Below are 25,124 nucleotides of genomic sequence, written 5' to 3' on the forward strand. Positions count from 1 at the left end.
CCAAAGGGAAAACTACAACCCCCTTAACACAAAACACAAACCAAAGAAAACACTACCCCGACCCCCCCCCCCCCCCCCGAAAAAAAACAAAAAAAAAAACTAAGCACAAACCCACAACCCCCCCAAAAAAACCCACCCAAAAAACAGCCCCCCCAAAAAAAAAAAAACCCATAAAAACCCCACCCCATGTTTAGGGTCATATCATGTGCTTGTGCTTTGCTTTGTGTTTGATCAAAATTTGATTGTACTGATGTCGTTGGAATGATACTTGAAATGAGGCAAATGGCGTGTGTCTTTACGTCTGTTGGAACAATGTACTGGCTATTTCCAGTTGAAGTTGTCGTCAGCGGCAGTCCTATTTACGTTACTGGAGGAGGCCTGCAGGGGCGCTACAGACTGGAACAGTTTCACTTTCACTGGGGGTTGAAGGATAGACGAGGTTCAGAACATGTCATTGATGGACGTCATTTTCCTATAGATGCACATCGTTCTATATAATGACAAGTACGCCGATTTTGATTCGGCTATGCACCAGCCAAAGGGTCTTGCTGTATTAGCATTCTTTTTCAAGGTAAGACGTTCCCATTACATAAAAGTGATGTACGGAAATTAGTACCGAGTACATAATTAATTGTCAAATGATGACACGGCAAGAGAAGGGTGGAGGGATACTACTTGCATGCCACAAAAACCTACTAAACATTTACGAATCTGTTCCACATATCAGAATAAGAAAATTTGTGAAGAAACCTTTAAGTACAAAACGAATTCAATGGAAGGAAGGACAGAAGGAAATGTTTTATTTAACGACGCACTCAACACATTAATTCACAAATTGTTAGCCGGTCGCTGCATACGTTGTAATTAATTGCACTTAAAGTTGGCTTTAAACTGGAACCCAATTTCGTATTTGGCATTAATATTCTGTATAGGTATTATAGTGCAGACAGCTTGTGGTTTGAAAGTAACGAGTGTTTAGTGACATCTTGATACGTTGTTAATCACTGGAGTCACTGGATAACAGCAACATTTCACCCAGATGACTAAACCCTAGTTTAAATAAAATATGTATCCATGTATTTATTCATTTGTTCTTTCCATCAATATTTTTTTCTTCATTCATTCAGTCTTCGGCTTAACCGAATACCAAAAGCGAGTACAGAGCTCATAAAGCTAAATTAAAATCTTTTAACAGAAAGTTGGTGCTAATCATCATTATTTACCTCTGTTTTTGCCTTTTCGATGGAATAAGTACAGAATCTTAATATACTACCTTCCTGACGAAAAAAACAACATATTTTGTGAGAGCATATCTTTAAATTGTTTTCTAGATTGGCCAAGAAAACGAAAGTATGTTTAAAATTGTGGACCACTTTTCGTCGGACATCATGTTCAAAGGTTTGTATCACGTGTAACTTTAGTGACCGCTTTAAGCATTTACCTGACAGACATACAAGCATGTCACATGAGGCTCCTCCTCACATAAAGCACCAGTCACACCGAGCCTGCGACCAGGTTACGACCTAGTTTTTTTCTGTCACTGTATATCACAATCAGCCATTGGGTAGATTCTATTTTGTTACCGTACATTTTAACAAAATACGAATGGTTAGAGGAGGCGAAATGCGGACATACGTCGGCAAAATGCGGACATGATCAAAGGATACAAATTTCTTTAATCCACAGCATTTTAAACATTTATTTTGTTACAGAATAATAATAATTAAACTAGATAATTTCTAAAATTATCTTTTCATCAATTTCTGCAAAAATAAACCCGAGTAAAACAGTAATTATTTGCAATTAGGTTAAAAATATTTTTTGATCCCAAGTTTTGGTCTTGTGAGCCATTCAAACCACATTGATCCAAATGTTGTCATTTTTAACACAATTGAAATGAAATAAAAATGAGTTTATTATTATAGAATAACTTTTTATTTAGAATAAATAATCCCTGCTGTGTGCTTATTTTGCATTTCAACTACTACGGTTTATGTAGTCGTCAACTGCGGACGACTTTATTCTGTTAATTTTATCAAATAATTATTAATATTAATACAAAATGCTTTTTATTTAATTTTTAAAGTTGTGTATGACATTATAAAAGATTCTTTAAATACGCACATTTGTTATCTTATTCTGAAACATTTTATACGTAATTTGGTAGAAGTATCCAGTGAACGATTTTGAAAAAATAAATTACCGTATATCACGTGACTGACGCCATTGTGTGCACGTGACGTTTGATACTATTTTTGTGTGTTGGTTGTTTTGCTTTTACAGTGACACCGATATATATATATATATATAAAAAAGCACATGGATTTTCAATAAGTATCTGTGATCTCATTAGCAATTTGCAAACAATAAAATGAAGTGTTTGATGTACGAAAATGGGATGTAGTACTGCTAGCCACACGGTCTATATCGTCATCATGTTGCCAATGTCCGTAATTAGCCGAATCTCCCCTAGTCCGTATATGTTAATTACGTTACATGTCGTCTGCAAAAATTTTGCGACAGTTTTATATATATATTTTTCTTAATGTTTTACGTTGGAGAATCCGAGGAATCCCTTCAGAACATGTCATTGCGCCCCCGTTACCCCCCCCCCCCCCCCCCCCCAACTCCCAATGTATTTTCTGGATCCGTCACTGCGTATGTCGGGAACTAGGGTCAATGATTTTTGAAGAAGAATATTAACAAATTAATTCGCACTGAATATTCTTCAGGTGAAAACAATAACACCATTAATTGAAAAAGCCACAGAAGACGGCTCGAGGAATATTTCACTAAGTAACGGATTTTACTGGAATTTACGCAATTTGATTTGTGTAACAGAAACAACCGTAACACAATGTTTAACATGGTTAGTTTATAGAGATAGACAAGGATGCTGTTTTGAGATCTGAACAGATCAAGTCCATCTAAGGGTCCCTAAGAGCAATCTAGGGAGACACCTCAGCACCAACTAGGTTCCAGTAACGAGCTACTCTCGGCATATTAAGGTCAAACACATATGTAGCTCCCTTCTTTCATTTTTCGGCGGACCGTTCATAAACGCGCCTTCATTTAAGGTATGTGCCCAGGACAGCGTGCTTGAATCTTAATTAGATATAAGCACGAACATAAGTTGAAATGAAATAATGAATGAATGCCATTACGAAACTATGTGACCCCCCCCCCCCCCACACACACACACACCCGTCACCCCCAATTATCAACTGATTCCTAAGAACACAATGTATTTAAGTTTGTTTACGATTTCAAAACAGGAGATATAACTAAATATAGCTTGATAGTTTCTTCTTTTTCACTGACAGACGACTGAAAGCCAATTGAAGCGTTTCCCATATCATCTTTGTTACCGAAGAATGTCAATTCATGGTACAGATATGAAGGCAGCCTGACCACTCCTCCATGCTCTGAGACGGTCACGTGGACGTTATTCAAGGACAAAATCACAATTTCCGAAGAGCAGGTTGTACAGCGTAATAACATATTATGGGATACGGGCTACCATATTAACGTGCCTCTATCAAGTTAACATTCAGGCACATCTCTCCCGGGCTCAACATCTCTCGTCGCCAATAACTGGAGGTGGGGGTTGGGGTAGTGGCGAGTTTGAAATGGACAGAGTTTGGAATAGCAATTAGTGGGAGAGCGCGAGTAAAAGAGTAAGAGACACACACACACACACACACAGGAGAGGAGAGAGAGAGAGAGAGAGAGAGAGAGAGAGAGAGAGAGAGAGAGAGAGAGAGAGAGAGAGAGAGAGAGAGAGAGAGAGGGAGAGGTGAGAGAGAGAGAGAGAGAGAGAGAGAGAGAGAGAGAGAGAGAGATTGTGTGAATGTGACAAGTTGTGCGCATGGGTTTTCTTTTTGCCATCTTGGGTTGTAATTAGTATTGGTTTGATACGGTAATAATATTTTTATGAAATGCGTAGAAGTTTTTTTGTTAAATTATCTTGTCGGGTGGTTAAGCGACGTTCGCCAGACTTATTTCACAATGAATTACATTTAACTTGATCTTTAATTACAGTACTTTCCATATTGCTATAACAAAGTGTCTTCATTTTCAGATCCAGGAATTTCGCCATATCTTGAGAAACGCTCCAGGAGAACGAAACAGGACACTAGTTGATGATTTCAGGCCGCTGCAGAAACTACACGGTCGTACAGTTTACATCAATCGTAATTTTGGAATAAATAGGCCAGTTCCCATGGGTTCGACAAACTATGATGGATCCCTGTTACTGTATTATCTATGGCTCTTCAGACTATTTGAGTGAGCAGCAGCCGTAGTGTTCACATTAACGACGGAGAGGCAATGTTTGGTGACCGTTGATTCTTGTAATATTGTTTGGTCTTTTTCTTCTGTACAAACGCTGTTCTTAATATTATGTAAATACCATGATACTGCCGTTGGACAGCCAGTAATTCTAGTGATAATCACCAAGTTCACGAACTAGACAAGATGGCGGTCCCTACTACAACTGAATGAAGTGTCTCATCACACTAATAGAGTGAATCCAGGACTCCAGATTTCACGGAAGTCATCGCTTCCAGTAGCGTTTGTGAAAAATCTCCTGAACCGAAATCCGTTACCCATTATCACGTAAAATAATCCACCGTTATACCACGAATACTGAAGACGCCCCCCAGACGAGAAGGCTGAACTACAGTGATGATGTGTTTCAGCGGTAGTTAATATTGAATGAATGTTCTTTGTATCGTGTAGTACTGCAGCTCATTTCTGGGTTTATAAAAACCGGCCTTGGTGGTGTAGTTGTTAAGCCTGAGGCCTTAAGGCTGGTAGGTAATGGGTTCGCATCCCGGTACCTGCCCCCACCCAGAAATGAATTTTAACGACTCAGTAGGTAGATGTATGGTCAATACACCAACTTCTCTCTCACTAACCACTAATCATTAACCCCAGCCATGGATGCACAGATAGCGGTGGTACATGATCCCCACACAGGGCGTAAACCTTAACTGGATATTATCATGAAAATAAATTGAAATTAAAATAAAAATGAAATGAAAGATGTCTATTTGTTGTACTTTCTTAACCTCCTAACGTAACCCAATGTTAAAGCGCTCGCCTGTTGCGCGGTCGGTTTAGGATCGATCCCCATCGAACATGTAAGTTCGGCGTTTTTTTCCTTCGTACCGTCCATCACGTTGCCATATATATCCAGTTACTCTTGCCTCCATCGTTGTGGAATGTATATTAAGTTACCCTTACTTCCATCATTGTAGAATATATATGTTACCCTTGTTTTCATCATTGTAGAATGTATATAAGTTACCCTTGCTTCCATCATTGTTCAATACATATCAAGTTACACTTGATTGCACCATTGTGGAATGCATATCGAGTTACCTTTGCCTCCATCATTATGAAGTGTATATCAAGTTACGCTTGCCTCTATCACTATGCAGTGCTTATCAAGTTACCCGTGTCTCCATCACTGTGGAATGTGTATCAAGTTACACATCTCCATCACTGTGGTATGTATATCAAGTTATCATTGTCTCCACGACTTTGCAGTGTATATCAAGTTACCATTGACTCCATCACTGTGGAATGTTTATCAAGTTGCATTGCCTCCATGACTGTGCTATGTATATCAAGTTACCCTTTCCTTCATCATTGCGGAATGCATATCAACTTACCATTGCCTTCATCATAATGTAATGTATATCACTATGTCTGTGGTCAAAACGTATGTTAGGTCTAATAGTTGATATTAACATTAATATTTCAGGTCCCCTACTTTACTAGGATGTCTGTGGTCAAAACGTATGTTCGGTCTAATAGTTGATATTAACATTAATATTTCAGGTCCCCTACTTTACTAGGATGTCTGTGGTCAAAACGTATGTTCGGTCTAAATAGTTGATATTAACATTAATATTTCAGGTCCCCTACTTTCTAGGATGTCTGTGGTCAAAACGTATGTTCGGTCTAATAGTTGATATTAACATTAATATTTCAGGTCCCCTACTTTACTAGGATGTCTGTGGTCAAAACGTATGTCGGTCTAATAGTTGATATTAACATTAATATTTCAGGTTTCCCCTACGTTACTAGGATATCTGTGGTCAAAACGTATGTTCGGTCTAATAGTTGATATAACATTAATATTCAGGTCCCCTACTTTACTAGGATGTCTGTGGTCAAAACGTATGTTCGGTCTAATAGTTGATATTAACATTAATATTTCAGGTCCCCTACTTTACTAGGATGTCTGTGGTCAACACATATGTTCGGTCTAATAGTTGATATTAACATTAATATTTCAGGTCCCCTACTTTACTAGGATGTCTGTGGTCAAAACGTATGTTCGGTCTAATAGTGATATTAACATTAATATTTCAGGTTCCCCTACTTTACTAGGATATCTGTGGTCAAAACGTATGTTCGGTCTAATAGTTGATATTAACATTAATATTTCAAGTCCCCTACTTTACTAGGATGTCTGTGTTCAAAACGTATGTTCGGTCTAATAGTTGATATTAACATTAATATTTCAGGTCCCCTACTTTACTAGGATGTCTGTGGTCAAAACGTATGTTCGGTCTAATAGTTGATATTAACGTTAATATTTCAGGTTCCCCTACTTTACTAGGATGTCTGTGGTCAAAACGTATGTTCCGTCTAATAGTTGATATTAACATTAATATTTCAGGTCCCCTACTTTACTAGGATGTCTGTGGTCAAAACGTATGTTCGGTCTAATAGTTGATATTAACATTAATATTTCAGGTTCCCCTACTTTACTAGGATATCTGTGGTCAAAACGTATGTTCGGTCTAATAGTTGATATTAACATTACTATTTCAGGTTCCCCTACTTTACTAGGATGTCTGTGGTCAAAACGTATGTTCGGTCTAATAGTTGATATTAACATTAATATTTCAGGTTCCCCTACTTTACTAGGATGTCTGTGGTCAAAACGTATGTTCGGTCTAATAGTTGATATTAACATTACTATTTCAGGTTCCCCTACTTTACTAGGATGTCTGTGGTCAAAACGTATGTTCGGTCTAATAGTTGATATTAACATTAATATTTCATGTTACCCTACTTTACTAGGATGTCTGTGGTCAAAACGTATGTTCGGTCTAATAGTTGATATAACATTAATATTTCAGATCCCCTACTTTACTAGGATGTCTGTGGTCAAAACGTATGTTCGGTCTAATAGTTGATATTAACATTAATATTTCAGGTTCCCTACTTTACTAGGATGTCTGTGGTCAAAACGTATGTTCGGTCTAATAGTTGATATTAACATTAATATTTGAGGTTCCCCTACTTTACTAGGATGTCTGTGGTCAAAACGTATGTTCGGTCTAATAGTTGATATTAACATTACTATTTCAGGTTCCCCTACTTTACTAGGATGTCTGTGGTCAAAACGTATGTTCGGTCTAATAGTTGATATTAACATTAATATTTCATGTTACCCTACTTTACTAGGATGTCTGTGGTCAAAACGTATGTTCGGTCTAATAGTTGATATTAACATTAATATTTCAGATCCCCTACTTTACTAGGATGTCTGTGGTCAAAACGTATGTTCGGTCTAATAGTTGATATTAACATTAATATTTCAGGTTCCCTACTTTACTAGGATGTCTGTGGTCAAAACGTATGTTCGGTCTAATAGTTGATATTAACATTAATATTTGAGGTTCCCCTACTTTACTAGGATGTCTGTGGTCAAAACGTATGTTCGGTCTAATAGTTGATATTAACATTAATATTTCAGGTCCCCTACTTTACTAGGATGTCTGTGGTCAAAACGTATGTTCGGTCTAATAGTTGATATTAACATTAATATTTCATGTTACCCTACTTTACTAGGATGTCTGTGGTCAAAACGTATGTTCGGTCTAATAGTTGATATTAACATTAATATTTCAGGTCCCCTACTTTACTAGGATGTCTGTGGTCAAAACGTATGTTCGGTCTAATAGTTGATATTAACATTAATATTTCAGGTCCCCTACTTTACTAGGATGTCTGTGGTCAAAACGTATGTTCGGTCTAATAGTTGATATTAACATTAATATTTCATGTTACCCTACTTTACTAGGATGTCTGTGGTCAAAACGTATGTTCGGTCTAATAGTTGATATTAACATTAATATTTCAGGTCCCCTACTTTACTAGGATGTCTGTGGTCAAAACGTATGTTCGGTCTAATAGTTGATATTAACATTAATATTTCAGGTCCCCTACTTTACTAGGATGTCTGTGGTCAAAACGTATGTTCGGTCTAATAGTTGATATTAACATTAATATTTCAGGTTCCCCTACTTTACTAGGATATCTGTGGTCAAAACGTATGTTCGGTCTAATAGTTGATATTAACATTACTATTTCAGGTTCCCCTACTTTACTAGGATGTCTGTGGTCAAAACGTATGTTCGGTCTAATAGTTGATATTAACATTAATATTTCAGGTCCCCTACTTTACTAGGATGTCTGTGGTCAAAACGTATGTTCGGTCTAATAGTTGATATTAACATTACTATTTCAGGTTCCCTACTTTACTAGGATGTCTGTGGTCAAAACGTATGTTCGGTCTAATAGTTGATATTAACATTAATATTTCAGGTTCCCCTACTTTACTAGGATGTCTGTGGTCAAAACGTATGTTCGGTCTAATAGTTGATATTAACATTAATATTTCAGGTCCCCTACTTTACTAGGATGTCTGTGGTCAAAACGTATGTTCGGTCTAATAGTTGATATTAACATTAATATTTCAGGTTCCCCTACTTTACTAGGATGTCTGTGGTCAAAACGTATGTTCGGTCTAATAGTTGATATTAACATTAATATTTCAGGTCCCCTACTTTACTAGGATGTCTGTGGTCAAAACGTATGTTCGGTCTAATAGTTGATATTAACATTAATATTTCAGGTTCCCCTACTTTACTAGGATGTCTGTGGTCAAAACGTATGTTCGGTCTAATAGTTGATATTAACATTAATATTTCAGGTTCCCCTACTTTACTAGGATGTCTGTGGTCAAAACGTATGTTCGGTCTAATAGTTGATATTAACATTAATATTTCAGGTTCCCCTACTTTACTAGGATGTCTGTGGTCAAAACGTATGTTCGGTCTAATAGTTGATATTAACATTAATATTTCAGGTCCCCTACTTTTCTAGGATGTCTGTGGTCAAAACGTATGTTCGGTCTAATAGTTGATATTAACATTAATATTTCAGGTTCCCCTACTTTTCTAGGATGTCTGTGGTCAAAACGTATGTTCGGTCTAATAGTTGATATTAACATATATTTCAGGTTCCCCTACTTTACTAGGATGTCTGTGGTCAAAACGTATGTTCGGTCTAATAGTTGATATTAACATTAATATTTCAGGTCCCCTACTTCACTAGGATGTCTGTGGTCAAAAATGTTCGGTCTAATAGTTGATATTAACATAATATTTCATGTTCTAGGATGTCTGTGGTAATAGTTGATATTAACATTAACAATATTTCAGGTCCCCTACTTTTCTAGGATGTCTGTGGTCAAAACGTATGTTCGGTCTAATAGTTGATATTAACATTAATATTTCAGGTTCCCCTACTTTACTAGGATGTCTGTGGTCAAAACGTATGTTCGGTCTAATAGTTGATATTAACATTAATATTTCAGGTTCAGTCCCTACTTTACTAGGATGTCTGTGGTCAAAACGTATGTTCGGTCTAATAGTTGATATTAACATTAATATTTCAGGTCCCCTACTTTACTAGGATGTCTGTGGTCAAAACGTATGTTCGGTCTAATAGTTGATATTAACATTAATATTTCAGGTCCCCTACTTTACTAGGATGTCTGTGGTCAAAACGTATGTTCGGTCTAATAGTTGATATTAACATTAATATTTCAGGTCCCCTACTTTACTAGGATGTCTGTGGTCAAAACGTATGTTCGGTCTAATAGTTGATATTAACATTAATATTTCAGGTCCCCTACTTTACTAGGATGTCTGTGGTCAAAAACGTATGTTCGGTCTAATAGTTGATATCCCCTACTTTAACGTATGTTCGGTCTAATATTGATATTAACATTAATATTTCAGGTCCCCTACTTTACTAGGATGTCTGTGGTCAAAACGTATGTTCGGTCTAATAGTTGATATTAACATTAATATTTCAGGTCCCCTACTTTACTAGGATGTCTGTGGTCAAAACGTATGTTCGGTCTAATAGTTGATATTAACATTAATATTTCAGGTCCCCTACTTTACTAGGATGTCTGTGGTCAAAACGTATGTTCGGTCTAATAGTTGATATTAACATTAATATTTCAGGTTCCCTACTTTACTAGGATGTCTGTGGTCAAAACGTATGTTCGGTCTAATAGTTGATATTAACATTAATATTTCAGGTTCCTCTACTTTTTTTGAAGAGTATATATATCAAGTTACCCTTGCCTCCATCTTTGTGGAAAGCATATAAAGTTACCCTTGCCTCCATGACTGTTTTTTTGTTTGTTTAACGACACTACAAGAGCACACTGATTTATTTGTCATCGGCTACAATTGGATGTCAACGATTTGTCAATCCTAAAATATAGTTTTAGAGAGGAAACCCGCTACATGTTTCCATTAGTAGCAAGGGATCTTTTATATGCACCATCCAGATGCACCAGAAAGAAGAAAAAAACTGAACCAAATGCAAGCGCTCTACCACTGACCTAGATTCCATTTAGTGTACGCGGACGCCACATGTAGGACATGTTCTTGATTGATAGTGCTGAAGACGGCCTTCATTCACAAAATGTAAACATTATTAGTATTTTATTACCCCACCTGTCACAGTGCGGTGACATTGACCTAGTTTATTAAGGTACAGGAACATCTTACACAAAACATCGTGAGTTGACGTTTACCGTTAGAAGTGTAGCTTCTGTGGTACGTCTAAACGATTTGTCATCTATACTGTGAGGCATAAATAACGCAATTAGTCATTTGGCCAGACCCCGAAATTTAACGAATTGATAATAAACCTATGCCTGTTATTAATACATTAGTATGACAGTCGTTTGTAAGGAGCAGCTTTTTTGGTGGATATCACCCTATAAATATAGTGAGACGAGGACAAATTCTTGTACAATATTTTGGGGTAGGGATAAAAAAAATGTATCCTAACTTTGCAACCAATGAACATAGCCACACAAATTAGCACTCACAATGTTTATATTAAGTCTCTTTACACACTGATAAATAATATGTACAAAGTGGTGTAATAATTAAGTCACCAGAGGTCAAAAGGTCATGCTAGTTTGTTAATTTAAAAAATCCAACACTTTGGCGTTAATGGTACTACTGCTTCGTGTATGAGGCATATATTTCAACCCAATTGCCTCGAATGTAAATGATACACACCCTGTCATTAAAGGGGTCATTAAAATTTGTTTTGTGTAAAACAATGTTCCTTTAAAACAAACGACAAAAAGTCATATTTACAAAACTAACATAAAAGTGTGAAAAACTCATAATTACAGACAATAAAGTATTTCTTGGTTGCTTAGCACAAGTTGTCACTCCAGAATTCAAGTTAGCATCTCGACATTTCCAGTTAAGTACTCGAAAATACTAAACCATTTTTTTTTCGCTTGGCTCTAATGCTCTTCCGTATTTTTGTCAGATAATCTTTTATATTTTTTATTTCATGTTAAATGTTTTAAATGCATTTTAATGTAATATACATTTTATCTTTGTCGATTATTAATATGTTATAGTCTCCCATAACTCTATTAAATTTTGTATTTTATGGTGTTTTGTGAAGATTTATGTTTTAACTGAGTTGATTCTTTAATAAACGATGTGTTTGTCTTGTCTGCATTTGGCCTATTAAAAACAACAACATGATTTGGAAATGAATGAATACGATTATGGGTATGAGGAAACAGTAACCTTGATTATGTTGCAATCCTTTTTAAACTATAAAATAAACTATTCAGTTTTTAAAGACCATGACAAGACGCGTAAAAATCTAATTCTACAGGTACATTAGACACCTGTCGTTGTGGCTACTGTACATTCATATTAAGACTGACGTCATCATCCGGCTTTCGCTTTCATTTTGGACAAGACTATTGTGGGTTTTCTTAAACTGGTAGTTTTTATTGGAATATATTATATGATATGTGACACATACGAAGTACATTTGTATATAAAACACTATACACCGGTATGCCAGAAAAAATATTGCTATACGTTTTTTTCTCAAAATTTATATTGCGGTAAACTGCTTATTTATCAAGCCTCAATATATTGTAGCATGGTGATGTCGTTATTTTCCACCATTGGTGCACATTGATTAATTAATCATCGGCTATTGGATCTCAGACATTTGGTAATTATGACACATAGTCATTAGAGGAAACCCGTTACATTTTTTAATGCAGCAAGGGATCTTATATATGCAGTTTCCTACAGACAGGAAAACACATACAACGGCCTTTGTCCAGTTGTTATGCATTGATTGGAACTAGAAAAAAAATCAGCTAAATGGATTCACCGAGGTGGTTCGATCATGCGACGCATGCACCTCAAGCGAGCACTCAACCGACTGATCTAAATCCCGCCCCCTGGAGCTTATCAATGCAATAACTTCCAGCTTTCAAAATATATTTATCACATTTATCACTCTGAGGTTGAAAGTGTCGGCAAAACCTAAAACTTAGCTTTGTAAAGTTTTATTTTTTGCTGACACACCCTGCTTCAGGGTAGTAAATAGGTGATGCGGCCATCAAATAATTTACATATCACGTTTGAGGGAATTAACCAACAAAGCATGCCCTCTAAATAGGCTAGAAGCCATTAAGATTTTTCTTCAAAAGCATAGCCCATTCTTACATCTGCAGAAACGTGTTAATGCATTATAACCTATTTAGACGGCATTTCTCTTGTTAATTTCCAAAAGTGGGGCAAGTTGCATGACATCTTTTGTCATCAGTTTGACACCATTTATGTATTCTCTTCGCAGCGAGATTGATGGCTAGATAGGTGATTTTGATTTAGGTCATTATCATGACAAAACATTTAATCTACAAATATAACCTCGAGCTAAAATCGACAGTGTACGTTGAGATATGTTTGTTATTAAAATCTCACTATCGTTCAGTGTTTGTTGTATTTTTTGTATTTTTTTTATTATTATTATTTTTTTAGTTTAATGTATTCATTCTAATATTATGCACTAGTCTGGCGATGGGAATGGGGTAGCCAAGTCGGTTCAGTGGGAATGGGGTAGCCAAATCGTTCGGATGGGAATGGTGTAGCCAAATCGGTCGGGTGGGAATGGGGTAGCCAAATCGGTCGGGTGGGAATGGTGTAGCCAAATCGGTCGGGTGGGAATGGGGTAGCCAAATCCGTGCGCTAAGCAATGCCGTCACATCTATTAAAATGTTTACTAAGTAACACTTTACATAATTGTTTATTTTTTCATAAATAAAAATGTTAGTTTTCTCAAATACCGAAAACAAGGTTTCAGAGACAGCAATTACCGAACTTGTAACAAGAATGAAGTTACGTTGTACGTTGTACACCAACAATGGGATCTCTTTAAAAAAAACATTTTGGCAAATGAATTCAGCAGTAGATATTAAAAAAAGAGTTTAAGTTTGTTTTGTTTAACGACATCACTAGAGCATATTGATTTATTAATCATCGGCTATTGCATGTCAAACATTTGATAATTTTGGTTTAGAGAGGAAACCTGCTACATTTGTTTTCATTACTGGCAAGGGATCTTTTAGATGCACCTTTCCATAGACAGGATAGCACACCCCACGGCCTTTGATATACCATTGGTGGTGCACTGGCTAGAACGAGACATAGACAATGGGGCAGTAGATATTAAAAACAAACACTGCTTTATATATACTCTTCAAAAAAAGAAACGCAAAAGGGTACAAATGGGTTATATGTAGTCATCAGGAGGACACTCGCTACATTTTTCCATTAGTAGCAAGGGTTGTCTTCAAACACGTAGGGGAACCTGAAATATTAATATGAACTATTAGACCCACAGACATCCTAGTAAAGAACGTTGCCAGGGCAGGTCTGTTTATCAACACACCGCAACACATTCCATAGTCACTACCCCCGGGCAGGACCGCTACATCCGGGTACGCCACCTTCGGGAACGATTGACTACTGCCACCTCCACAGCCGCAGCAATACCAGGTCTGCGCAGGATATCCGACCAGACCGTACGGAACCGTGAGGTCATTCTCGATTTTGACAATTTCCAGGCAGGTCCATTAATCACTGTGGGACATTATTTTCTGTCAATCTTTTTTATTCTGTTGATAATACAGTTGTTAGTGTGTTTTGGTTTTAGTCATTTTTAGGGCTACATTTTTGAACTTGCGATTTACTGATAAAAAAACGTCACAAACTTTCAAATTTTACTTCTTACCCCCAATCGTCCTTCAAGATCTTTGGTGGTCACGCCTCCGTAACAACCACACCTACTGTAGCCTTACTGAACTACCGGTTGCAATGTTTGCCTAATTAATTCACTATTATCATATAACCATTCCCCACAGCTAATATACCTTACAATTTTGGCAATTGTAAATTCTTATTAGAGTTCTCCATTTTTTTAAAGAGTATATATCCACTTTCCTACAGACATGAAAGCACATACCACGGCCTTTGACCAGTTGTGATGCACTAACAAAAAATACATTACCTAGATGACAGGTGCGATAAAAAAAAAATGAATTGGTATTCGCCATCTAAGGTGCTTGGAGCTATACTAATTAATCACAATAAAGAATGGTTTCACTGTAGAGACAATGGTGTCACTGTAGAGACAATGGTGTCACTGTAGAGACAATGGTTTCACTGTAGAGACAATGGTTTCACTGTAGAGACAATGGTTTCACTGTAGAGACAATGGTTTCACTGTAGAGACAATGGTTTCGCTGTAGAGACAATGGTTTCGCTGTAGAGACAATGGTTTCACTGTAGAGACAATGGTTTCACTGTAGAGACAATGGTTTCACTGTAGAGACAATGGTTTCACTGTAGAGACAATGGTTTCGCTGTAGAGACAATGGTTTCACTGTAGAGACAATGGTTTCACTGTAGAGACAATGGTTTCACTGTAGATAAAGAAAGTCTAAACTATATAAAAGGAACAATTTCAATTTTCGTACGAGTTCTGAATGCTGAATGAACAGATCATGGTACGCACTGCCTGGCTGTTTGGAGTAACACTGTGGTCGTGGGTAATGCAATCAGTGCATTGCGGTGCAGGTATGTTTAAGCTACACTCAGATACATTCACACACACGCACGCACACGCACGCACGCACACACATACATAGACGCACATACACACACAGACCACATACATATATACGCGCGCGCACATATGCGCATATACATACAATGTCGGCTATTGAATGTCAGACATTTGGTAATTTTGACATACAGACAGGATAGCACATACCACGGCCTTTGATATACCAGTCATGGTGCACTGGCTAGAAAGACAAATAGGCTAATTGGCCCACCGACGGGTAGCAATTCAAATTAAGTTATTTGAAGTGTGTGCTAAGTATAGCGTGCTTGATCCACGGCTAGCTCTGGGTGAGCGAAACAATTTGCCAAATTCAACAAAATACCAATTATTACATGAAATGTTTTCGCTAAATCAAAATAAATTTCGCCAATTCGCCAGTCAGTAATCCCCACACCACGGTTTATAACATAATTTAATTATTTAGCTGTATGAACAAGCAGTTCATATTCACTAAACATTAGGCTCGAGTGGTTCGGTGTTTAATTTTGTTTGTACCACCGTCAGGTTGATTTGCTATTGAAACAAAGTGCAACAAGTCTGTATAAACGCACACTTTTTAAAACTCCACCCATAATTAAGCGTAACCTATTTATCTTGTCATGCAATGTCACTTATAGTCCGCAGACAGTCACTTGCGCTTTCACACACTTGTCTATCGGCTGTTAATTAAAACATGATCGAAAGTGTTCATTAACCGTGCATACCACCAGAAAATATCAGTTCTCCCCCCTCTCCCCTCTCTCTCTCTCTCTCTCTCTCTCTCTCTCTCTCTCTCTCTCTCTCTCTCTCTCTCTCTCTCTCTCTCTCTCTCTCTCTCTCTCTCTCTCTCTCTCTCTCTCTCTTTTCCTTACGCTGAAGTTTGGATGAATCTTATGACAGGCTATTGCGACATATGCAAGTTCCACAGTATGTTAATTTATTTACCGTTTTCTTTTCCAGGAAATAAGTGGGCATATTCTGATAGCGACCTAGGTCCGTATGCAATAATTATCATTATTAATATTATTAGTATGTTGTTGTTGTTATTATTGTTGTTGTTGTTTTTTTTTGTTGTTATAGTAGTTGTTGTTATCAACACTGCCTTCGTTAATATTAAATTCCACCCGGAATTAATTCAAATGTTTTAAAACATTTTGATCTCTACATACAATTTTTAAATATACTTTCCTAGATCATTTTTCACCCAAAATTCTTTACATTGCGTTTTTATATAATTATACACTTTGTTTTGTGTATCTAAATCATATCCATATATTTACCTTTGTTTGATACCCAGCAGCAGATGTACATTTTTGTGCTGGGATGTGTTGTCAGACTTCATTCAGTTTCTCCATGTCTTACTGAATAATTGCGATAGGTTCTCTCAGCTGTATCGTTAGGGCCTATATACGTTATTTCCCGTCAATACAGCTGTGTGTCAAACAACGGGTCAGTTCGGTGCTACTAATAATACTGTAATGACATCGACTTTCTTCACTCTTCTCTTTAAATACCGTATGCCTCCCAGATCTCTTCGGGTGTTTTTTTTATGTCAATAGAATGAAACATAAATCATTTGAATGTATTTATTATGCACATTCGTAGGAATTAGGATGGGTACCTACAAACTTGAGTCTTAAAATATTTACCTTTTTGTTCCAATATACATGAACCAGAAAAAAGGGGTCGGGTATGTGCGTGCCCGCCCCCCCCCCCATATTATAGCGAATCGTCCGTACGTATCTCTTATGATATAAATGTATTGGTCCCGTAACGTTATATAATATTAATAATAATAATAATAATAATATATATATATATATATATATATATATATATATATATATATATATATATGTGTGTGTGTGTGTGTGTGTGTGTGTGTGTGTGTGTGTGTGTGTTTATAATAAAACACTTGCGTTCCTCTGAATGCATATAACCGGCCTCAGTGGCGCAGTGGTTAAGCCATCGGACTACAGGCTGGTAGGTACAGGGTTCGCAGCCCGATACCGGCTCCAACCCAGAGCAAGTTCTTAAGAGCTCAATGGGTAGGTGTAAGGCCACTACACCCTCTTCTCTCTCACTAACGACTAACCAACTAACAACTAACCCACTGTCCTGGACAGACAGCCCAGATAGCTGAGGTGTGTGCCCAGGACAGCGTGCTTGAACCTTAATTGGATATAAGCACGAAAATAAGTTGAAATGAAATGAATGCATATACAGCGTTATCACGGGTCTGAATTCAACTAAGAAACGCTTGACAATATCTCATTTTGTCACAGGTGTGAAAGTCCACCAATGGTACCGTGACAAACTTTCTTTTCTTTTGTTAGTGGTTACGACTGCAGACCCTGTCGCAGACAGAACCACAAATAACGTAACTAATTAAGCGAACACCCAGTTAAAAGTAGTCTATCACGATAAACCTTGGTTTATTTTCCTTTAAAATAGCTTAAAATATCAATACGTCTGATAAAAATTCCCGAAAGCTGATTTTAATAGATGTTCTACGAAACGCGGCGCTTCTAATGATACCAAAATAAATACACCCAGACCAAGATACTCGTCATTTTCACCTATACAATTGGATCCTTATAATATGGCACAAAGCAAGCATGACTGCAAATCGATTCATTAATAATAGTCATTTTTAGAATGTCAACAATTAAAGGGACATTCCTGAGTTTGCTGCAATTTTTAAGATGTTATCCACTAACAGAGACTTTCTAACGATTGTAATTACATATCAAATATATTTTTCTGCATAAAATATTAGTGGCTGTGTATTAAACGTGTTTCTGGTCGTTCTAATATTTGTACTAGGTTAAATTTCAAATTATTTCCTAAAACGTACGAAATTATTTGAAAACAAAATCCAGTTTGGGCTTCTTACAAATATTAAGACGACTAGAAACACACTGAATATACAGACACTGATATTCTAAACAAGAAAATATATTTAATATGTAAGTTTAATTGTAGAAATATTTTATTTTTCGGAAACATCTTAAAATGCAGCAAACTCAGGAATGTCCCTTTAAATGCAATCAGCAACTTGTGCACATGTATATGTATGCAGATATCAATTTAATTATTTATTCACTTGTTCTTTTCTTTCGTTCTTTATTTCTTCATTTATAGATTTAAAAAAAAAATTCATTTATTTTAATTTGTGGATGGTATTAAATGGTATACGTTCTACAAACAATAAAAAAAAACCCCAAGTAATAGCGATCAGACAGTTTGCAATTACCAATTATGGCTTATTTCAATAATTTAACAAAATATATATGTTATGCATTGATACAATAATTATACCTTATGGTTATGGGTACCTTTTCGTTAATAATCCAAATTTAAGAATAATAAATCTGGTTTTGGAAACTGATTCCCTCCCTGCAGTATACATACCTTTATAAATGTTTGAAATAATGTAATAAATAATCCAAAATTATCCATTATATCTTTCATTGAATGAAATCGGTATGGTTGTAAAATAAAGTGCATAACTTCATGGTGGTAACATCATTTCATTATTTGTGTAGATTTGTGGAAATGTAATCATGATTGTAATCATGGTTGCTAGACAATGTATTCGCAATCGTAATCGATTACTTTCAATTATCTTGTAATCGTAAAATTAGTTTTGTATTCTTCGATTATCCTTTGCCTGTGTTGAGTAGGACCGGAACACTGGTACGAGGTCTACCGGGATTGTGAAGGTAGAGGACAGTCTCCAATCGAGGTCAACTCTAGCCAGGTGGTCCCAGGAGATGATGTGGCAGACTTTAATCTCAGTGAGCTGAAGAACACCAATGGCGTGTCCATGGTTATAGCGAATATTGGCGGACATACAGGTAATACTATACAACCACACAAACACACTGTATGTTAAAACCCAACCCAGTATTTGTAGTTTGTATGTAATAGCTGAAATGATATTCTTGTAATGTTATGTTTTATGTCATTCACTGAAATGTATGCTGAATTTAACTTCATCTCGTGGAGAGGCATTTACATAGGCGTATCGCCTGTTTGCCAATCCACTTCATTTATTTGAATAAATATTGTTTTAAAAAAACAACAACAAACAAACACACACAACATACTCTACTAGAGATTGTAAATCCAGTGTAACAAACAGAACAATACAACCATCCAAAAACACCCCCACCCACAAAATCGTCATAGAAATAAAACACCACCACCTCCACCACCACCAACAACAACAACAACAATGACAACAACAACAACAACACAACAACAACAAAACCCATCAAATTGATAGATGTTTCAATTAGTCGACTTCGTCTAGCATCGGTAGCTTAGCCCATGTTAATCGATTCCAAGTCCCATAGTCAATAACAATACAGTGAAAACTAAATTACTTCTCTTCTCGTTCTCTGAGAACATAATAATTGTGATAACCTATCTTTCCAATGTCGAGAGCAGAATATGGTCGACAAGTGTTTTCTCTCGTTCCAAGAAATACTACATGATTGGTGTATGGTCATATCCTTTATTTGTGCAAAAATGATTCTTTAATTAGTGTGTGATCAAAAACTGAATGTAATGATGTCGTTGGAAAGTCACCTGAAATAAGCCAAATGTATGTCTTTACGTCTGTTTGAACATTGTACTTGCTATTTGCAGTTGAAATTAGGGTCACTGGCAGTCCTATTTACATTACTGGAGGTGGCATGGAGGGGCGCTACAGATTGGAACAATTTCACTTTCACTGGGGGTTGAAGGCTGAGCGAGGTTCAGAACATATCATTGATGGACGTAATTTTCCTATGGAGGTAACTCGAGTAACTCGATATCAATACATTATCATCATCAAGTCTCAGTCTGTATCTCTGATTATGCTTCCGACTCCCTTCTTCCAGCGTCGTACAATAAAGCATTTCCTTCATTTCTTCCTTCCCTTCTTTCGTATCTATATTTGTCTGTACCTATATATGTATCTCGCTCTGGTTTATTTAAGTGTCCACCGATGACATCCTTTCTGATCACGGGTTTTCGTTTATCTCTTGGTTCTCCACCAAAACTTACTTAAGGTAACCATCATCAAACAATACTTGTGCCAGAAAGAAATGGTGTTGATGAAAATCGGCCTAAAATAAATGTCTTCAAAATATGTTGCAGTAATGCTTTTCAGCCATTGATGACTCAGCTGTCACAAGACATGGCATTGGTGACACGTAGAGTGATCCCGGTTATTTCAGAATCAAGGTTCTTTGTCTTTCAGATGCACATCGTTCTGTATAATGACAAGTACGCCAATTTCTCTTCGGCTCTACACAAGGAAAAGGGTCTTGCTGTGTTAGCATTCTTTTATAAGGTAAGACGTTCCCACCACAGAAGGTACTGGGACACGGTTTTGCATTTGCCCTTGGTATTCGGCATCAGCATTCTAGTACACGCAACTGGTGGTGTTTAGTGAAATCATTAATAGTTGGGAGTCATGATGTCCTCAACATGTTACCCAAAAGATTAAAGTCTGGTTTCCATGAAATCTGCAACAGGCGCACACCGACGCAGACCATCTGCGACTATATTCCCATAGCATTTTAAATTTTTTTATTTTATTTATTTATTTATTTTTATTATTATAGTGGGGTTTTTTTGTGTGGTTTTTTTTTTTTTTTTTTTTTGGGAGGGGGGGGTGTGTGGTCGCCTTCAATCTGCGTTAGTCTGCGTCGATCAATGATGCGCTACAGATTTTATGAAAACCAGGGTTAATGGATATATCTTTACCAGAAGAGAAGTGCGGGTGGCGTAGCATGGGTGTGTGTGTCTCAAGAGTACTTCGTGAATATTATAAAACTAGAGAAAACAATGTAATAAAAACTATCGCACGCGAAAATATGTGGATTACATTGCCACATTGATATTATTCATTTGTTTATTCATTCCTTCATTCCTTCCTTTCTTCTCTTAACGGTTTAACAGGATATGGAAGGCACATGTATGTTTTACTGTGCGAGTACACGTACAAGTAGCCCGTACACCTAAACTTAAAGGCTATCCCACACGATACGAGTGTTTCGTACGAAAATTGGCACGTGGATAACCGATTACAAAGCTAACCGTCTTACTATTAGTTCATTATTATTATTTAACAGTTCTATAAATTTGAATATACTAGGGTTATTTTTGTAATAGTTTGGTATGTAATGTCGGATAGATGTGTGCATAGGACAAACAAGTTTAAAAAAAGTATAAAATGGAATTGATCTTCTATTAAATTACAAGTAACACTTTTACGATTTTCCAGTGCAACCGGTGAGGTTGTAATGTTTGTCTCGTAAGTCGGCTATTCTCGTGGCTATTCTCATGGCTATTCTTGTGGCTATTATTGTGGCTATTCTCGCATTGTGTGGCGTCGCCATAACAGAACATCAGTGCTAATCATCAGTTTACATGTATATCTTTATTTGTATCTTCAGCTTTGTACAAAAGCTTATTTATTTTCGTAAGTTTTAATCGAAGGCATAAATGTATTTACATAATATACTACTTCCCTGACGAAAACATAACCTTAACACACGTCCGGTGAGAGATTATCGTTTAATTGTTTTCTAGGTTGGACAAGTAAACAAAGGCATGTTCCAAATTTTGGGTCACTTTATGGACATCAAGTTCAAAGGTAAGTATTGTGATCGAATAAAACGTTTATACGACTGACAGGTAGGGTAAACTGATTTTGAGTCGGACACGATCGTGAGTTGAACAACTTTGATGGTGTATTTCTGTGGGTTTGCACTATAATAGGAATTAAATAATAAATGCATTATAAACATTAGCTATTGAAATTCAGCGATTTGTCATTCGTGTCTAATGTACTTGATTGCAATCTTTCCGTTCAACAGCGAGAGTTGTGAATACGACTTTAAGGTTTTTAAAAATGTTATTCTATTTCTTCGGTGATTATCAAGAAATTATAGTTCAGTCCTGAAACGAACAAAATGTCATGCGACAATACTAAATAATTTTTTAAGATGGAAATGGTAAATATTGTAAATATATTTCTACATATATGGCTCCTTTAATTGTGCTTGGAACTTTAAGCCACGTTAAGCAGAGTTCTAATTCATCGTTTGATTACAATGTGACAATGCGAATGTCCGACTCGATATCAAATACATTCCTTGCAAACGCCACCAAGGCTGGGAATATAGGCTACTAGAAATGAGAGCTTCATGTGAAATGAAGAGTTAGACTCGTCTATAACCGTAAAGCAGTTGAATTCATTATATATTTAGGTATGTTTGTATTTACTTGTACTAAGTCCTTATTTCGCTTGGAATATTTTTAAATGAATGATAACACCACAATTAAAAATCCACACAAGACAGCTAAAAGAATATTTCACTAATGAATTAATTTTACTGAAATTAAAAAACAAAAATCATTTGTAAAAACGAAACAAAATGTTAATATTGTTGTTTTCATTTAATAATCTATTCCACTGGACAAACATTTAATGCATCGATGACGCCGTCACGAAACTATCTGAAAACAAAAACAAAACGAATTCTCAATTAATTTCTAAGAACATTTGTTTTATTTTAGCCCATTTCTTGTTTGGGAATTTAAAATAGGGGAGTTACATTGTACTAGTAACTAAATATGTATTTATGTGTTTTCGTTTCCACTGACAGACACCAGTAAGTCAATTGCTGCGTTTCCTGTAGCATCTTTGTTACCGAAGAAGTACAATTCATGGTTCAGATATGATGGCAGCCTGACCACGCCTCCTTGCTCGGAAACGGTGACGTGGACTTTGTTCAGAGATGAAATCCACATTGCAGAAACGCAGGTTATATATACATGGTGTTATTACATATAAACGTGACTGTCTTAGCTTGTGTTTGTACGTGCGTGTGTACGTACTTGAGACAAAGCAGACGTGTGCTCAGTTGTTGTCTACTGCAGGTTTTGTTAGTCACATGGTTGAGAGAAAGATCGGGAGGAAACACGCTGCCGCCATCTAGGCTACTCATACTCATAAATAAGCAAGGGATATTTTATATGCACCTTGCGATAGACAAGACAGTATAATTATATCACTGCCTTCCATGCACCTTTCGTGGGGCACTGGTTGGGGCGGGCGAAAATCATAATCCACTGAGGAGGATCGATCCTGCCTTCCACAACACCTCAGACGAGCGCTCTACTACCGAGAAACACCCCGCGCCGCTAGAGAGTTTAAAAATTTGTTTTGTTTAATGACACCACCAGAGCACATTGATTAATTAATCATCGGCTATTGGATGTCATTTTTCCTAATGCAGCCAGGGATATTTACCCCGGTAGAGAGAGACACAGAAATGGAGCGGTAGAGACAGACAGACAAAGGATTGTGTCTATGCGAGAATGTGTGTGCGTGCGTGTACGTCCTTTTTGTTTGTGCCATATCAAATAATACTATATGGTATTCTGCAACAATAATTTCTTATCATTTGTGTAGATATTTATTTAGTTAAACTCTTCCCGAATGGCCCGCCATCTCGTTTTTCAATGAATTACATTTAACTTGATATTTGAGTAGTTACAGTACATTCGCTAACGAAGTGTCTTCATTTTCAGATCCAGGAATTTCGCAATATCTTCGAAAACGTTCGAGGAAAAGAAAATAGAACTCTAGCTGATAACTTTAGGCCACTGCAGGCACTAAACGGACGTAAAATTTACACCAATCTTAATTCTGAAACAAGTAGTAGCAATAAGCCAGATACCACTGAATCCATTGAACACTGAATAATTTTAAGACATACAACTGGCTACTTCTAGGTGATGACCCAAGTGACATACGTCACCCGAGGGGAACTGTGAGGACCACTTTCTCATTCATTCACTGAATAAATTATGTGTATTCACTGAATGCTGAACTACAGTCATAAATATATAGCTTCAAATAGTACATTAATAAACAATAATATTAGTTAAAGTTGTATCGGTAATAATTTCAACTTTAATGCTGTACAGTTCTCGTTTGTCATCTGCTATTTATACTATATACTATACTATACTATACTATACTATACTGAGTCAAATTAAAAACTTCACAATCGTTTCATCTTGGCTAATTATCAAATATGACAGAAGAACGTGTTAAATAAGGTATTTTTTTCATTGTATGACATCCAACGAAAGAATAGAAATACCCACATCATTCGTCAAAATCACAAACAGACAAATTGGTTAATCACAAGCAGGGTCGTCTGATGAAATCACAGGTTAGTAGCGCGTATGCCCTCCATGTGTACCCACAACTGCAAGTCGAGCCTCCTCATTGACTGCCTGGAGCATGTAAAGACTGCATTAGTGATACAGCGCCATTGTTCTACTAACAAGGCACCAAGTTCCTGCAAAGTCTACGGAGGGTTCCTGAGAGTGCGCAGACGTCTTCCCTGCACATCCCAGACATTCTCGATGGGATTCAGGTCGGGCCACCTTGAAGGCCAATCCATGGCATTGATGCCCGCGTTCCTCAGGTAATCCCTTGTCAAATGGTCTTGTGGGCTCGGGCGTTTTCATGCTGAAATAAAGGGCACAAGATCCTGGGCCAGCACCTGGTCGCGGTATGCAACAGCGTTGAGGTAGCCACGGATGACAAGAAGTCTAGAACGACCATTTCCACAGAAAGCACCCCAAACCATTGCACTTCCGCCTCCAAATCTGTCAATTTCATTGACACAAAACTGAGCATGACGTTCACCACGTCGTCTCCAAACCCTCTGCCTGCCAGCGGCAAATCGCAGTGTGAATCTTGATTC

At 36.9% G+C, this 25,124-nt stretch overlaps 2 protein-coding genes across 2 annotated transcripts; both read left to right on the plus strand.

Annotated features, from left to right (window-relative positions):
- The first annotated feature begins 282 nt into the window (after nt 1-282).
- Nucleotides 283-4,143, plus strand: LOC121368865 (carbonic anhydrase 2-like). The gene is given in 5 exon segments (XM_041493620.1): nt 283-468; nt 470-571; nt 1,332-1,398; nt 3,345-3,491; nt 4,082-4,143. Coding segments are annotated over 5 exon segments (564 nt in total).
- Nucleotides 4,144-15,235: 11,092 nt separating this feature from the next.
- LOC121368866 (carbonic anhydrase 7-like) lies at nt 15,236-24,180 on the plus strand. Its single transcript, XM_041493621.1, has 8 exons — nt 15,236-15,308; nt 16,297-16,329; nt 19,023-19,196; nt 19,993-20,141; nt 20,591-20,683; nt 21,928-21,991; nt 23,007-23,164; nt 24,139-24,180. The coding sequence occupies exons 1-8, from the start codon at nt 15,236-15,238 to the stop codon at nt 24,178-24,180; spliced, it is 786 nt and encodes a 261-aa protein (XP_041349555.1).
- Nucleotides 24,181-25,124: the final 944 nt, after the last annotated feature.

Source organism: Gigantopelta aegis, chromosome 3, assembly GCF_016097555.1.
Source record: "Gigantopelta aegis isolate Gae_Host chromosome 3, Gae_host_genome, whole genome shotgun sequence".
Taxonomy (NCBI): Eukaryota; Metazoa; Mollusca; class Gastropoda; order Neomphalida; family Peltospiridae; genus Gigantopelta; species Gigantopelta aegis.

Excerpts from the sequence above, each read along its gene's own strand:
- LOC121368866 (XM_041493621.1), top strand. The coding sequence starts at position 15,236 with ATGGTACGCACTGCCTGGCTGTTTGGAGTAACACTGTGGTCGTGGGTA. Across the intron at positions 15,309-16,296 it reads ATCAGTGCATTGCGGTGCAG|GAAATAAGTGGGCATATTCT; the intron begins GTATGTTTAAGC and ends TTTCTTTTCCAG. Across the intron at positions 16,330-19,022 it reads ATATTCTGATAGCGACCTAG|GACCGGAACACTGGTACGAG; the intron begins GTCCGTATGCAA and ends TGTGTTGAGTAG.